The 17,605-nt window shown below is 35.6% G+C and overlaps 1 protein-coding gene across 3 annotated transcripts in view; it reads left to right on the forward strand.

Moving 5' to 3' along the window:
- Nucleotides 1-1,791: 1,791 nt before the first annotated feature.
- The window catches only part of LOC107048437 (la-related protein 1), a 40,699-nt gene continuing 24,885 nt past the window's right edge, over nucleotides 1,792-17,605 (forward strand). For 2 of the 3 annotated variants that reach the window (XM_015271597.1, XM_015271598.1), the window contains exon 1: nucleotides 1,792-3,673. In XM_015271597.1, the coding sequence (XP_015127083.1) occupies nucleotides 2,908-3,673 (766 nt within the window). In that variant the 5' untranslated portion in view covers nucleotides 1,792-2,907. Of the gene's footprint in view, nucleotides 3,674-15,824; nucleotides 15,940-17,605 lie in introns of those variants that run through there. The other variant, XM_015271599.1, reaches the window with a different exon arrangement.

The following is a 17,605-nucleotide window of genomic DNA, read 5'->3' on the forward strand; positions in this document are numbered from 1 at the left end:
TTCATTTTTGGGAGTACTGATGAAAATAATTTTGCATTCTACTGAATAGAAAATTATAACAATTATTTATTATTATTATTATTATTATTATTATTATTATCATTTTATTATTCTCATCAGTACTCCCAAGAATAACAAAAAAATTTTAAAAAAAATGTAATGAAAGAATTTTTTTTCACTTGAATTGCGTTAAACGCTTGTTTTTTTTACTTTCATTTTGCTCCATTCTCCCCTAATCGATCTTCAATGTATAAAAAATCGCGTCCTACTAGCCCGCACGACTTTTGCAACTTTTTGCTGTACTTTTGGATATTTTCAGTCTTATAATTTTTCAACTAAATTGCACGGAAAAAATTCATACCCAGTCAGTATTATCTAAATTAAATTTCGCAAAAGATTGATATTTTTTCAAACATTTCCCTCTTATAAATAAATAATAAAACTTGTTTGCAAAGCGGTGGATTATTTTTTATAAGGTGTCAAAAAAATTCTTCATTTTTTCACATCTAATGAAAAAAAATTCAGATTTTAATCTTTGATTACAATGAAAATGTTGATTTTCACATGAGACACTGGGTTAAATCCTGATTTTAAACATTTCCTCTTTGAAAAACCAAAACGATAATTAAATTGAGAAAAAAATTAGAATTCCGAATCTAATCGAGTTTTCTGCAATTTTTTGCAGTTTTCAATAATCTTTGAATTTAGCGTAGGGGAGGATGGGGTAAAATGAACACTTCAGACTTTTTTAAAATTATTCATAACTCAGAAACAAATTTATCAATCGAACTCAGTTTAGGCTCGTCACAAAGAGAAAGAGTTGATCTTTGTATTGAAAAAAAAATTATTAAATTTTATCAACATTTCAACCCCTCATTAACATTATTAAAAACCTCACAAGTGTCCGTTTTACCCCAACCTCCCCTAAGTGTAGAGCTACTTTAAGGGCTAACAGAACGCCCTTAATCCTCCAAATTTTTACCAAATTTCCTGCCGAGAGTTATCGATATTCTTACAAATTAGCGCATTAATCTTCAAGAGGCGATGGCGAAGACCAATGCGCTTTGCATCCCAAAACCATTAATAACTTCGCGCCGGAAATTCATTAAAAAGTGAAACGGCCTTCTGTTACCCTTAAGGGTGCCAAGTGAATTTGAAAAAAGATTCAAAAAAATTTTTTTCTTCCCCTCCATCATTGGAGAAATATGTATTCATCCATCCGATGAAATTTCAAACCCGCAACCGGAACTAGACATCGAGAAAATAAATGCAAAAAATCCTCTATTTCGCGTGACGAACCTCGAGAAAGCATGGGATCAAATGGGTCCGGCGGGTTGAAATATCTCTCTTATTCACCCCGGTACCCCATTGTTTTTTGTCGCCATCACATTGAACACATCATTCCCCACATCTTCAAATTTTTTCAAATTTTTCTTGAGTTCCTAGTGGGTTGAACCGTTCAATTTAATCAAAACTCCATAAGAGGCCGTGTATAATCCTGATTTTGTTTATTTAATTTCTCGATATCCATAAGTTCTAAAATTATAAAATTGTCACCGACGTTCACCATCTGTCTAATGTTATCAATTAAAAAAATCATAACTTTGTTGGTGAATGTCAATTTTCAAGGTCGTCGCCAAATTCACTTGGCACCCTTAAAAAATCCCCAAAAATCTTCAAATTTCCCTCCACCCAGCAATCGCGCCCTCTCCCGTCGCCCGCGCGAACCCCCGCAACCGTGCGCACGACTCCATCCGGTGTACCGGAAACCCGGCGTTCGGCTCGCGCAAGTATCATCATTTCGGCCACATGTGTCTGCGCTACTCTCGCTCCCCGGAAAAAAAAATCCCAAAACTGCGTGCACCCCGCGATGAACCCCGTTTACGTAACCCCGTTGCCAAGTGAGATCCCCCAGTCCCCGAAAATCCGCGAGTGACTCCCCAAAGCCGTCGTCTCGCCAATCGAACTAATCGAACAGTGTAAGCCCCCGACCAGTGCCTATCGAAAAAAAAAAACGTGCCTCGTGTTCCCGCAAAACCGAACACTCCCCGATGTACCAGAGCCCGGACAATGCCGCCAAAGCCCCACAAGTGACACTAACCAATCTCGTCGAAGGGTGAGTCCACCAAACAATCTAAAGCCTGAGCGAAAAAAATATATCAAAACGCCGAGTCAGCACGTTGTGCTAGCCTCGTGCCCCCCCAAGTCCCGACCATCGCCGCAACTTCCCCGCAGCCCCAGCAAAATCGCAGACAAATCCCCCGAAGCCCCCCGACAGCAACAATAACCCAACAATCAGCCCCCAATAACGAGAATTATCCAATTATTCACCCCGCAAAGGGGGGGCGGATATTTATTAGCGGTGTGCGCACGCGGTCTGCTGCGTGGTCCCTCTCCCCCTGGAGCCATTGCTCCCAGTACCAGACAATCACCACGAGGAGTCGCATCCAGCGACCCAGGGAGGTCGCACTTACTCTTTATTTTCCGTTTTTTTCGTTAAATTGAGGAGCCCAATCACCCAAAAGCCCCGACTCATCCCCAATAAAAATAAAACAACCAACTCGATCAGTTGGTGGACAGCAAGCGACTGAACCCCAGTCAGTGAAAGCTCCGGAGCCCGCAGGACCATGCGTTCGAAGCGGCCGAACTCTCCGCAATAATCTCGCTGTAAAAAATGTTGTGAAATGATCGAGAAACTCTCGCGATAATTCTGATGATCATCGTGGAGGGCTCGGGGCGGACGTGTCGGTGTTCGTGAGTGGTTCGAACATAGGGCCGAAATCGCCGTGAAAAAAGCTGAAGAAAGTCGAGAAAAAAAATCGGGAGTTGCCATAAGCCGACGGGTTTAACCCAACTTATTCCCCCCGCAACCTCGTGTTACTTCATTTTCTCCTGAAAAGTGGCAATATGGCGGCTAAAGTGGTAACGAGCAATCAGGGAGGTAGCGAGGGCCACGAGTGCCCCGGTGTGTCGTACGCGAGCGTATTAAATCCAAAGAGTGCGAGTGATTCACAGCAGCGGACGATTAAGGACAATAACAAGGAGAATATTGGGCAGGTGAGCGGCACGCCGCCGGCCAATCGAGAGCGTAAGGAGACGGCGCGGGTAAAGTATCCGAAAAATTCGCGTCGGTACAACGCGTTCACGAAAAACGACAGGAGATCGCACGTTTATTCGTCACCGAGAGCTAGTCCAGGGGATGGAGATGGGATTAACGAGCTGAGGGATTTGTCCAAGGGGGGGAGTGAGCAGGAGAGACTCAATGGGGATGTGGGGAGTGATGGGGAATTTCAGACTGTGGCTCCCAAGTCCGCCAGGAGGAAGGAGAAGCTCCAGGAGAAGAGCAGGGAGCACAGGTCGCACAGGGAACGCCACAGGCATCACGAGAGGCATCACAATGCACGTGGCAAGAGCGATGGCAGCAGGGAGAGGGCCCCACACAGAGATCGACACTCTGGGGAGCACTCGTCGCCCAAGGAGCAGAGGGACGAGGAGGAGGCGGAGGACGCACCTCCCGTTAAGTATGTGGAGGCACCTCTGCCGGTCGTCAATCCGTGGAATAAGAGTGCTGGACTCGCGGCGAACAGCACCGCTGCGGCTGGGGCTGTGGAGAGGGTCAGCGAGAAGGAGAAACGGGTGCTGCAGCCGCAGCAGCAGCAGGGGAAGGCTCTTGGTAAGTTCAGATCAGGATTTTTTGAAGTCAGGGGGAACTGCCCGGTTGATGGACGCTTCGCTTTTAGGGGCGGGTGGGGTAAAATGGACACTTGAGACTTTTTTAAAAGTAGATCACGCGCGCTTGTCTTTTTGTTGTGAAAATGAAGGCATTTTCTAGACTTTATATACTTATAGATGTTTTATAAATATTGATAATGACGCGAAGAGAATTAGGAGAATGAAGAGAATGAAGAGGGAAACATCAATGAATAATTTTTAATTTTCGGTTAATTCTTTTTTTTTACTTTTTAAAATAATCTGATTAAAATCTGTAATTGTTGAAACATGAGGGGAGGGTTATGAATTAATTTCCCAGAAAAGTGAAAAAAATTTCTTGAATTCTTCGGATAATTCCAGTTTTCCTGATAACCGTAGCTCTTCAAAGATTTTTCTCGAATTATTTGGGAAACCGAAGAATTTTCATGAATTTTGTAGAGTTTAGAATTTATGTATGAAAATCTGAGAAGCAAGTATTGATCATTTGTGCGTATGATAAATATGAAAAAATTAAAATTTGGGAAGTGAAGAATAATTTGTGTTAAAAAAATTTAGAAATACTGTTTTTTTCTCATGATCAACAATTAGGCAATTTAGATATGTTTTTTGATGTAAAGATAAACTTCACACATGAAAAAATGAAAAATATGACGCAGAAAAAATTTTTGTCATTTGAAGAATTTGAAAATACCGGGGATTTTTTTCACCGACTACTTCGCGTGACTCATTGACCAATCAAAATTGATAGCGGTCAGGCAGTTTCGAGATATTTCGATATAAAACAAATTCACGTTTCTTTCATCTTTAGTAAATAGGAAAATAGGATTATTCATAACTCAAGAAGAAATTTATTAATTGAGCTCAGTTTAGGCGCGTCACAAAGAGAAAGAATTGTTCTTTGTATTGAAAAAAAAATTATTAAATTTTATCAACATTTCAACCCCTCATTAACATATTTAAAAAAGTCAAAAGTGTCCGTTTTACCCCAATCTCCCCTAGTAATTGAAAAAAAATGATCGATAAAAAAATCGCCATTCAGGGGTTAAAAATCACAACGGTGAGTGAACATTCAGAGCAACAATTCGCATTTCAACATTTTTTTGCGTAATTTCCTATCCAAAAGTAGCCCGTCCATCTATAGGGCAGTGTTCATCTACTGGGTGGCTTACCCCATTTGGTTATTTAGGTTTTTTTGGTGTTTGAGCTGGATTAGTTCTCCGATGGCGGCTTGGGTTAATGGATGTAGTAATGTATTTGGTGCATTTTTATTCGGGGCGAAACCTGTTATGTATTTTCATTTGGTACGATTGTGAAAATTAAGGATATCCAAATACTTTGGCTACTTTTTCTCCAGTGAAAAGCTTTTCTACTTTTGTAGTTGAGCCTCGCAGCTTTCTTTTGAGCCCCATTTGACCCTAAGTTTCCGGACATTTTACAAAGATTTTATTATTTAAACTTTGCAGGTCTGAATTTGAATCTTGATATTGAACTGTTAGAAGACATTGTAAAAATCTGAAGAAATTTTAGAAAGTTTACTGTTGGAGGAAGATTGATGAAATAATTAAAAAATTGCTATTTTTGAAAATTATGAGCCTTTTCTATAAATAATTTATAAACAATCAATTTACTACCATAAAAATCATTTGTTCGGAATCGCAGCAAATTTATTCATATTCAGAATTTTACCATAAATCGATTTCATGCCTAAAAAAAGGTTTATTTATTTATAAACAACGAATGTGTAAAAAATAATAATTTTTTGCAAAATGTAATTTGAATGACACTGAATATTCATGATTTTTTTCAAAATTTTCTCACGCAAATTAATTGACAAATTTGACGATTGAAAATAGGTGAATCTATAGTACAGTCTATATCAAATTGTAAAAGACACTCGGATGCAATTAATTTTGGGATTTTAACATTGCTGAAAATCGCAATAATGGCCTGGGAGAAATTGTAGAATTATTTGAAGTCAGGGAATCCTTATTTGATGATTACGATTTTCCGTTTCATATTCCCAAATTATAATTCTCCCTTTTTTCGTTCTGCATGTTCGATTCACATTGTTCAAGATATTTCCTAATTACAAATTATTTCTCTGTGTTTATATTCCGTTGAATCTGCCAATTTCTCTGGTGCACTTTCTATTTTTTTACACAAAACGATTAACAATGAATTTGACGAGTCGGGTAAAGCAGACACTTTCGATTATTCTTAAAATGTTGACAATTTTATTGTTTTGTTAATTAAATGAGATAATTTTTTTCCCTTCCAAAGCATTCTTGCCCTTTGGGGAGGCCTCAGCCTCGACTAAGATTGATTGATAAATTCAGTCGTGAAGCGGTAAACCGAGTTAAGTCGATTCTGACTATTCGCCAGTTTTTGCTGAATATCTCGGAATCTAAGAGAGATAGCAAAATTTTTCTCATTACTTTTTTTATAACGCTCTATTGGCTCTACAAAAAAGGTAATGACAAAAATCTTTCTATCTCTTTTAGATTCCGAGATATTCGTCAAAAACTAGCCAATAGTAAAAATCGACTTAACCCGGTTCACCGCTTCGCTACTGAATTTGTGTCTGAGTTATTAACATTGATGAAAAACGCCAGAAGTACTTTCTATTTATTTTACACAAAACGATTAACAATGAATTTGACGAGTCGGGAATAAATGAGATAATTTTTTTCCCTTCCAAAGCATTCCCCCCTTTGGGAGGCCTCAGCCTCACCCCCGACTGAGATCGATTGATAAATTTGTTTCTGAGTTATCAACATTGAGGAAAAACACCAGAAGTGCCCATTTTGCCCCGCCCTCATGGCAAAAAGTATTTGCAATGGTTAGAGTGGATCGTAGCTAAGTTGATCCATTTCCTTATATTGATAGTGATTCGTGAAATTATCTCAGCTAATTAATATCAGTTCGTTCTCCAAGCACAATATTGTTATCATGCATTTACCATTATTGTTCAATTTATGTCACCAAGTATTTCATTTTTCTGTCGACTCACGTAATTCCTTATCTTCATGTGAGTTTCTTGTTTTTTCAGTGGATTTCTAGTTTTCCTTTATTATTTTATTTACTTCACGGATAATCACAGGGACTTTAGCGACGGGTTATATCTTACGTAACCCGGGCCTCTTAGGCTCGTTATCGAGAATTCATTCGCATTGATTTTGAGATTGTTAATTGATTGGAACTTTCAGGTGGGGAGTGGGTTTGGACGTGAATATCTCGGAGCCTAGAGGAGCTAGCGAAATTTTTATAAGGACATTTTTTGGGGAGCGAAGAACGAGCTGCAAAAGATGTCCTAACGGAAATTTCGATATCTTTTTTAGATTTCGAGATATTCAACAAATAATCAAGATTTCATCGTGCACTGAGAGAAAAAATTTGCTCTGGCGAACAACGAAATGTTCCACTTGAGAATATTTGAGGCAGGGGAACAGATTTACTTGAGGGGAACTAACCAACTTGATAGAAGGAAATTTAATATCTTTCACAGAAATTAAATTCTTGTGATCATCAGAAATATCCCTAGAAGAATTCGAACTGTTGGCAGGAAAAAATATAATCTATTGCACGACAATCATTTGATCTGAGAGAACTCCATGGATTTATACCATGGAAAGAATACATTGACGAGGAAAGAATATTTTTTTCCCAAAACATTGTCCCCTCGAAATTATTTAGTTTTGCCAATAACACAGTTATCGGCAAGAAAATTGTAATTTTCTCTTGAAATTATCATTTGTTCCGTGGAAATTATAAGTGTTTATTGGCCAAAGATATATACTACTCAGTAACATTCACTTGATAAAACCGGAGCCTCATATAATTCTCTGTAGAACGAATGTGTTTACCCGAGAGACATAAATGTCTCACGAGAGCAATTACACTGAGAAAAAAAGTTATTTGTGAGAAATAAATTTTCTTAGCACAAGTAAGGATTCAACTGTCCCATACAAAACCTCCATTTGATTACTTGTGTCAAGAAAATTTTCTGTTTTTCTTGGGAGAAGTAAATTTTTCTCTCAGTGTACTACTACAAAAATTATCATGTTTTGGCAGAAACTTTCTTTTTTGTCCTCAAGTAAATTGATTTTTTTTTATTATTCAGCACAAAACCTGACGGTTTACACAGCCATAGAAAATAGAAAATATATGCTTATATAGGCATTACATTGAGTTAATAAGTAAATTGATTCAACACGACAAAAGTTCTCTTCAGGGGAACCAAATTTTTCGGCAGAGCTAATTTTTCTCTCGGTGTGCCCCAAAAAATTTCCTATCTTTTAAATTAAATTAACCATTTTATTCTTGATAATTTACATTTTTTTCAATCGCGAAAAAGCTAAAAATTGTCATATCTTTCAGATTTCGAGAAACGTAAAAAAAATTCTAATCTACAATTGATTCATCCTTTTATAGTTTCATAAATTGAAGATTCCACAGATATCTGTCAATATAAACAAAAGTATCTTTTACTTCTTCATTATAAGAAAGACCCAATGTCTCACGAGAGCAATTACTACTACGAAAATTATGTTTTGGTGGAAACTTTCTTTTTTGTCCACAAGTAAATTGATTCAACACGACAAAAGTTCTCTTCAGGGGAACCAAATTTTTCGGCAGAGCTAATTTTTCTCTCGGTGTGCCCCAAAAAATTTCCTATCTTTTAAATTAAATTAACCATTTTATTCTTGATAATTTACATTTTTTTCAATCGCGAAAAAGCTAAAAATTGTCATATCTTTCAGATTTCGAGAAACGTAAAAAAAATTCCAATCTACAATTGCTTCATCCNCTCATATAATTCTCTGTAGAACGAATGTGTTTACCCGAGAGACATAAATGTCTCACGAGAGCAATTACACTGAGAAAAAAAGTTATTTGTGAGAAATAAATTTTCTTAGCACAAGTAAGGATTCAACTGTCCCATACAAAACCTCCATTTGATTACTTGTGTCAAGAAAATTTTCTGTTTTTCTTGGGAGAAGTAAATTTTTCTCTCAGTGTACTACTACAAAAATTATCATGTTTTGGCAGAAACTTTCTTTTTTGTCCTCAAGTAAATTGATTTTTTTTTATTATTCAGCACAAAACCTGACGGTTTACACAGCCATAGAAAATAGAAAATATATGCTTATATAGGCATTACATTGAGTTAATAAGTAAATTGATTCAACACGACAAAAGTTCTCTTCAGGGGAACCAAATTTTTCGGCAGAGCTAATTTTTCTCTCGGTGTGCCCCAAAAAATTTCCTATCTTTTAAATTAAATTAACCATTTTATTCTTGATAATTTACATTTTTTTCAATCGCGAAAAAGCTAAAAATTGTCATATCTTTCAGATTTCGAGAAACGTAAAAAAAATTCTAATCTACAATTGATTCATCCTTTTATAGCTTCATAAATTGAAGATTCCACAGATATCTGTCAATATAAACAAAAGTATCTTTTACTTCTTCATTATAAGAAAGACCCAATGTCTCACGAGAGCAATTACTACTACGAAAATTATGTTTTGGTGGAAACTTTCTTTTTTGTCCACAAGTAAATTGATTCAACACGACAAAAGTTCTCTTCAGGGGAACCAAATTTTTCGGCAGAGCTAATTTTTCTCTCGGTGTGCCCCAAAAAATTTCCTATCTTTTAAATTAAATTAACCATTTTATTCTTGATAATTTACATTTTTTTTCAATCGCGAAAAAGCTAAAAATTGTCATATCTTTCAGATTTCGAGAAACGTAAAAAAAATTCTAATCTACAATTGATTCATCCTTTTATAGCTTCATAAATTGAAGATTCCACAGATATCTGTCAATATAAACAAAAGTATCTTTTACTTCTTCATTATAAGAAAGACCCAATGTCTCACGAGAGCAATTACTACTACGAAAATTATTTTTGGTGGAAACTTTCTTTTTTGTCCACAAGTAAATTGATTCAACACGACAAAAGTTCTCTTCAGGGGAACCAAATTTTTCGGCAGAGCTAATTTTTCTCTCGGTGTGCCCCAAAAAATTTCCTATCTTTTAAATTAAATTAACCATTTTATTCTTGATAATTTACATTTTTTTCAATCGCGAAAAAGCTAAAAATTGTCATATCTTTCAGATTTCGAGAAACGTAAAAAAAATTCCAATCTACAATTGCTTCATCCTTTTATAGCTTCATAAATTGAAGATTCCACAGATATCTGTCAATATAAATAAAAGTATCTTTTACTTCTTCATAATAAAAAAGAGCCAATCTCATTTCCTCGTACACGACTAGCGATTTTAGTTCGTCGATTCGTCTCGTGGTGCCGCTCACAAATGCCTCGTGTACCCGCTGTACTCTTACGTGGATCTTTCCTCGTTCCATTCCATCTTCTCATTTTTTAATTTTATCATAATTCTCGTTCTCTCCCCTTCGAGAATCGGCGTCTGTCGATAGTCTCTTTTAATTGGATTGCGGCTACATGACGCCACCCGTGCCGTTGAAAACTCACCCCGGAAGCCGATGGGTTATCATGTCTGAGCACGTGGTTTCTGAATCTAGATGTTTTGAGTTAAAAAAATATCGAAATATCTCTGAATTTTTCGCATTCCTTTCACAATTCAATAGTGAACCCGAAAAACGGTGCAAGTTTTTCAAGAATATCTCCGAATCTAAGGGAGATAGCGAAATTTTCGTAATGACATTTTTTGTAGCTCTTAATCAGCTCTACAAAAAAGGTCTCAAAAAAAATTTTGCTATCCCCGTTAGATTCCGAGATATTCACTGAAAACTGGGCAATAGTCAAAATCGACTTGAACCGTTTTACCGTTTCGCTTCGAAATTTTTCAGAAATCGTTGGAATAATCGTAATTCAGTGAGTAATTATTTAATACAGGGTAAACATATTCCTTGTTCGACTATCATTAATCGTATCATCAACCTTTCATTATATTACGAAATAGACCAGAAACCACGTGGCGCCAAATTTATGGTAATTCATATACGTGGAACGTGATTGTACACCAGTGGCTCCTCTCAACTGTACCGTATGAAATATTACTTTCCTTTATGGAGATAAGAAGCGATTAGAACAGAACTCTTGATCACGTGAATTCGAATACAGCAGTAGCTCCAACACGGATAATGCTGTAAAAATTACTCTACACTGGTTTCTTTTTGTCGATAAGATAAATTCAATATGCAAACAAACTGGATTCAGTGAAATGAGATAAGTCTATTTCTCAGACTAGGTTTTGCTGGGATTGAGGCACCGTCAGTGGCCCATTTAATGCCCTGTCCCGGTTTCTGACACCGTCGGCTGTTTTTTAATGGATTGAATTCAACGTTTTCCGAGGAAGCGGAGGTTTTCCATTTTTCAATGGGAATTTTTAGCACAAAAAAATGTTAATCTTTTCTCGTTTTAACTCGTTTTAACTAATTTTTGAATGAAATTGTGATTCTTTAATTGCATTTCCGGACATTCCAGTGAAAATTGAAAAAACAATTTGTTCATTCGTCTCCTGCCTCTTGAGAGCGTGTGACGCCTCGTGTCCTCATCTTCTATTTCCATCTCGTCGGTGGTATAACGATCTCCTCCCTCACCTTTCTTCACGCATACCGGGATCACTGCGTTCGTCAACTGAACACATTTGTCACCAAGAGGTGTATATTTTTATTTCAGTGGAAAAGAGGCAACTTGCATGAATTTTTAACAATTTTTCAATCTCAAATTTCGGCCTTAACGCCCGGGTGTACTATTCGTAATCCAAAATTGTCAATAGGGAACATACGTATTTTTTAATATTTTTTTTCTTAATCTAGAAATTGTAACAATTTCCGCAATAATTTTTTGAACCGTCCAATTCGCATTTTTCAATGAGAAATCATTGATTGAAAAGCGCACTTTTTGGGCGCCTTAAGTGGGCTGTGACGTCACAGCACTAGAAATATCTCGAAACTGCCTGACCGCTAATCCTTAATTCTGATTGGTCAATATGTGACACGAAGTTATTCACAAAAAAAAACACGCGGCATTTTCAAATTCTTCAGTGGTAAATTTTTTTTTCACGTCATATATATATAGTATATATATTTCACATGTATATATCACCGGTGAAATTAATAAATTCTGTCCTTTTATGGAGACCGATTATTAAAAAAAATGAAGATAATTATTGGAAAATGAAAAATTCTTTATAGATTCTTTCACTCTACTTCGCTATTCACTTCAATCATTAGTCGAATTCTCTTCGATTCATTATCAATATTTATAAGGTATTCATGAGAAAATGAAATTTAATGAATTCCATTTCTTCATTTCAACAAATGAATAGATCAGCGCGCGCATAGATCTTGTAGGATAAACGTGAAGAGCGTACGAACTGCGAATTATTGAAGTCGACCACTATTTTTTGAACAAATCCACCATTTGTTTTTTTTTTCATACGATTTTTTGTCCACCGCACATCCGCAATGCGGAACACGCTTGGGGTGGCAGCGGTCGATTCATCTCGTTTGGCACGTGGCATCTCCCAAGAAGGAGAAGTACCTGGGATGCCGGCAGCTGGCCCTTACCGTTAGATATTTTCGATACAACGGAGTTTAGCTGGCGAAACTTGAAAAAGAGTAAGGGATACCCTGTTGTTGTTAGGCGCCCCGAGGTCACCAGGAGCAGCTGCCGCTACTTGCCTCCACTCACGTACCTTTTCACGTTTACAAACCGCCTTCTAGATTCGGCATTCGCTCATTCCGAATCCATTTGTTCAGCGCGATACCTCGGGGTACTTATTACTACGAATTTTTAGTTTATTTTAGTGATAGGGGGAATTGGAAACAGTAATCGGTGTAGTCGTAAATTTTAATTAACATTGAATAACTAATTCGTTATTGTTATTCAATCATAACAGAGTTGACAATAATAATTGTTACGTTAATCATTAATTGGAGGACCTGATTAACGATTGTTTTGGCATATTATTATTTTACTTATGCAATTGTGGGGAGTTAATTAGGATTTTCAGGTGGTAATTGATGAATTCCGCGAATTATAAAAATAATATGATTGATAGTGATTGATATTGATTGGAAATTCTGTCGTGTGAGGGACATTTTCGAATTTAGTCCGGAAATTTTTAATTTATGTGAAGTGAATATATGGATTATTGGTTGTTCTGTGCAACTGGGATAATCATCCCAGGAATGAGACATGATGAAAATTACGAATTACTAAGAATTTTTAGTTTATTTCAGTGATAGGGTAAATTGTAACAGTGATCGGTGTAGTCGTAAATTTTAATTAACATTGAATAACTAATTCGTTATTGTTATTCAATCATAACAGAGTTGACAATAATAATTGTTACGTTAATCATTAATTGGAGGACCTGATTAACGATTGTTTTGGCATATTATTATTTTACTTATGCAATTGTGGGGAGTTAATTAGGATTTTCAGGTGGTAATTGATGAATTCCGCGAATTATAAAAATAATATGATTGATAGTGATTGAAATTGATTGGAAATTCTGTCGTGTGAGGGACATTTTCGAATTTAGTCCGGAAATTTTTAATTTATGTGAAGTGAATATATGGATTATTGGTTGTTCTGTGCAACTGGGATGATTGGAATGAGACATGATGAAAATTACGAATTACTAAGAATTTTTAGTTTATTTTAGTGATAGGGTAAATTGTAACAGTGATCGGTGTAGTCGTAAATTTTAATTAACATTGAATAACTAATTCGTTATTGTTATTCAATCATAACAGAGTTGACAATAATAATTGTTACGTTAATCATTAATTGGAGGACCTGATTAACGATTGTTTTGGCATATTATTATTTTACTTATGCAATTGTGGGGAGTTAATTAGGATTTTCAGGTGGTAATTGATGAATTCCGCGAATTATAAAAATAATATGATTGATAGTGATTGAAATTGATTGGCAATTCTGTCGTGTGAGGGACATTTTCGAATTTAGTCCGGAAATTTTTAATTTATGTGAAGTGAATATATGGATTATTGGTTGTTCTGTGCAACTGGGATGATTGGAATGAGACATGATGAAAATTACGAATTACTAAGAATTTTTAGTTTATTTCAGTGATAGGGTAAATTGTAACAGTGATCGGTGTAGTCGTAAATTTTAATTAACATTGAATAACTAATTCGTTATTGTTATTCAATCATAACAGAGTTGACAATAATAATTGTTACGTTAATCATTAATTGGAGGACCTGATTAACGATTGTTTTGGCATATTATTATTTTACTTATGCAATTGTGGGGAGTTAATTAGGATTTTCAGGTGGTAATTGATGAATTCCGCGAATTATAAAAATAATATGATTGATAGTGATTGAAGTTGATTGAAAATTCTGTCGTGTGAGGGACATTTTCGAATTTAGTCCGGAAATTTTTAATTTATGTGCAGTGAATATATGAATTATTAGTTCTGTGCAACTGCGGTGATTGGAATGAAACAGGATGAAAATTGATGGGCACGAAGTTTGCGGATTAAAACGTGAGTTTTTTTGGTTTGAAAATGTGGTTGAAGCACACATTTTTTGTTGTTTGGTATTTGGGATGAATATGAAGTGAAATTCCATTCAATTTAATATTCAATAATTTCATTTTGATGTTTTTTTTATTTAATGAATGTCTAGAGAGCTTTTCGTAGGTGAGAAAATTCATAACAAAAAATGTTTTCTAACATTTTGCCTGAAATCCAGTCATCATTAAGACATTTCAATTGACAGAATGAAGTAAACATTTTTGTTGATTATTCATTCTTAATAATTATTCTTAATTTTGAAAAACCAACATTTAAAGATTTTTTCAAGAAAGCAAAATGACTCTTCATGTTTTGATTGTGAAAAATCGTCTAATGACTCCTACAAATTTATTTCCTAAAGTAAAAAAAAAATAAGAACTCCATTCGGGTGATTTATCACCTTCTGTTGAGATATTACCTAATTTAGCAAGCAAAATTTTTCTTTTCAGTACAGAAGAGGTGAACTACAATAAATAATATCCAAAGTGTTATCTTTTAATTCATCTTGGACATGAATGATTTGAGCAGAAAATGTTGAATAGAGACTTTGTCTACAGCTAAAAAAATCAGTAGTGAAGTGGTCAAACGGTTCAAGTCGATTTTGACTATTCGTGAGTTCTCAATGAATATCTCACAATCTAAGGCAGATAGCAAAATTTTTGTTATGACCTTTTCGGTAGAGCACACTGAGAGCTTAAAAAAAGATATTCACGAAAATTTCGCTATCTCCCTTAGATTTGGAGATATTCCTCAAAAAGTCAGTTAAGAGCTAAGTCGACTTAAACCGTTTGACCCCTTCGCTGCTAAAATATTTAACAAAACCTCTCTTGAAATTTTCTCCTAAAATTGCTCATCACCACGATCATTTAATGCTGAAAAAGATGTGAATAATTTATTTATTTTGTTCTGTCACGTCATGTTTCACCAATTCTTTCCTCATTTGTTGAATATCTCATTTCTTAAATTTGAAAAAAACATTTCAAGAATTTTTTATTTTAAAAAATGACTCATCTTGTTTTCTTTGTGAAAAATCGTCTAATGACTCTTAAAAATTAAATTCCTGAACTAAAAACACATTAAAAAGAACTTAATTCGAGTAAATTATCACCTTTTGCTGAACAAGCCCCCAAATTAATTATCTCCGATCTTGCATAGCTACGAAATTGTTCTTTTGGTTCACTTCGCATTAAAAAAAGAGGGGAACATTTACACGAGACAAGAGTAGTCGGCGTGGCACTCTTGGCAGTGCATTCCGAGTAAAGGTTAAAATAAAATTGTCGTCATCTGCCTGAGAAGCGAGAGGCGCGTTCAGCTTCAGGCTGAAATAACATAGTAAATACGTGATACAAGATCGAAGTGTTTGACTAATCCCCATTTTCATTCTAAACCCCCATTCCGAGTGACTAGTTTTTAGGCGAGAGTTGTGAACCGCAGGTGCATTCAAGAAGAAAAATAAAGGACAAGATGAAGAGCATTGGAATGAAAGCAGTTTGAGGAAAGAACAAAGTGCGTTTGATTAAAGTCAATAAGTTATAACTTCGAAGTGGATAGTGTTACATTCGTCCATCGTGACTGAAACACTAGGTGATCCACTGAATCGCCTGTTGTGTAAATTACGTAATGCTGGTTCAGTGCCACGCGAGGAAAAGCACGAAAACGTTTGCATAGTATTTCGTTCGGAACGAGGTAAAATAAAATAACGGTTTTCACGTTTTTGTTGATTGTGAGTTTTATGGATTTTTTATAAATTCACATTCCTGAATTTTACATATCCAAGCGCGCACAATAAATGGGGCATTTACAATTTTGAGTCGTAGAGTGGGGAATGAGATTGCGGGAATTTTATTTCCGTGACTTCTGTGAAGTTTTTTTTTATTTAAGCTTGCTGAAACCTTCACGTTTATAAAACTACAAAAGTAAATATAAATATATACATGTAAACATATGTGAATATCAAGTATGTTTGACGTTTTACAGAAAGTCTGTGAAGTTTTAATAAAAAAAATATTACGTTTTTCAAATAATGAAGGGACTCCATCGTGTAGATTATTCTGTCAAGAATGTCTCTTGATTCTGTCTGCTAAAACCCCTTGTCTCCAAAGAAAATGGACGTTTACATAAAGTTACTCCTCATGCATATCGAATTAATATAATCGCATTAATTAATATCATCAAATTGTTATCGTTAAAAATAATTAACATTCAACATTTTTAATCAACATTGGCATAGCATAAATTATATGTTCCCCTGAAGAGATCTTTGGACGTGTTGAATGAATTTACTTGTGGACAAAAAAGAAACTTTCCACCAAAACATGATAATTTTCGTAGTAGTAATTGCTCTCGTGAGATATTTATATGTCTCGGGTAAACACATTGGTTCTACGGAGAATTATGAGGCTCCGGTTTTATCAAGTGAATGATGTTGAGTAGTGCATATCTTTGTCCAATAAACACTCATAATTTCCACGGAACAAATGATAATTTCAAGAGGACACTACAATTTTCTTGCCGAACACTGTGTTATTGGCAAAACTAAATAATTTCGAGGGGACAATTTTTTTGGGAAAAAAATATTCTTTCCTCGTCAATGTATTCTTTCTAAGGAATAAACCTATGGAGTTCTCTCAGATCAAATGATTGTCGTACAATAGATTATATTTTTTCCTGCCAACAGTTCAAATTCTTCTAGGGATATTTCTGATGATCATGACAAGAATTTAATTTTTGTGAAAGATATTGAATTTTCTTCTATCAAGTTGGGGAATTTCCCTCAAGTAAATCTGTTCCACTCCATCAAACATTCTCACGTGGAACACATAGTTTTTCGGCGGAGCTAATTTTTCCTCTCAGTGCAGGATTCATAATTCACGCGACTAAAATTGATTAAAAACCCATTGAAATTGCACTTCCCCTCAATGCAACAGGTTCTGCACACGCATGCAATCGGCATCACAAACTTCTAAGAATATTAATTACTCCATAACCGAAACTGACAGCTGTAAAATTGCCTTATCCGAAGGCCGAATATTGTTATCGTACCGAATGTAAATTGGATTGCGTTCGTCGGATGATGTATCGAAAGTTGAAAAATCGACTTGCAGTGGATTTGAAAGTCACCCGAAACCTCGTGGTTTTGGAATTCAATCCCTTCGATTACCCGCGCGGAGGGAAATATTCAATAAAAATTACGTATCTTTTCCGTAATTTCGAAGCGAAATGTGGCTGTGGGAAATTTTACGGAACTGTCACGGAATTTTTCCAGAGCGTTTCGTAATTTTTTTCTGAATCTCATGTGAAAAATTACGATTAGTCCACACGCAATACCCCCTTCCCGTGTGCACTTCTAGTG

The sequence above is a fragment of the Diachasma alloeum genome, unplaced genomic scaffold (genome assembly GCF_001412515.2).
Source record: "Diachasma alloeum isolate Michigan unplaced genomic scaffold, Dall2.0 Dall_scaffold_00192, whole genome shotgun sequence".
Lineage (NCBI taxonomy): Eukaryota > Metazoa > Arthropoda > Insecta > Hymenoptera > Braconidae > Diachasma > Diachasma alloeum.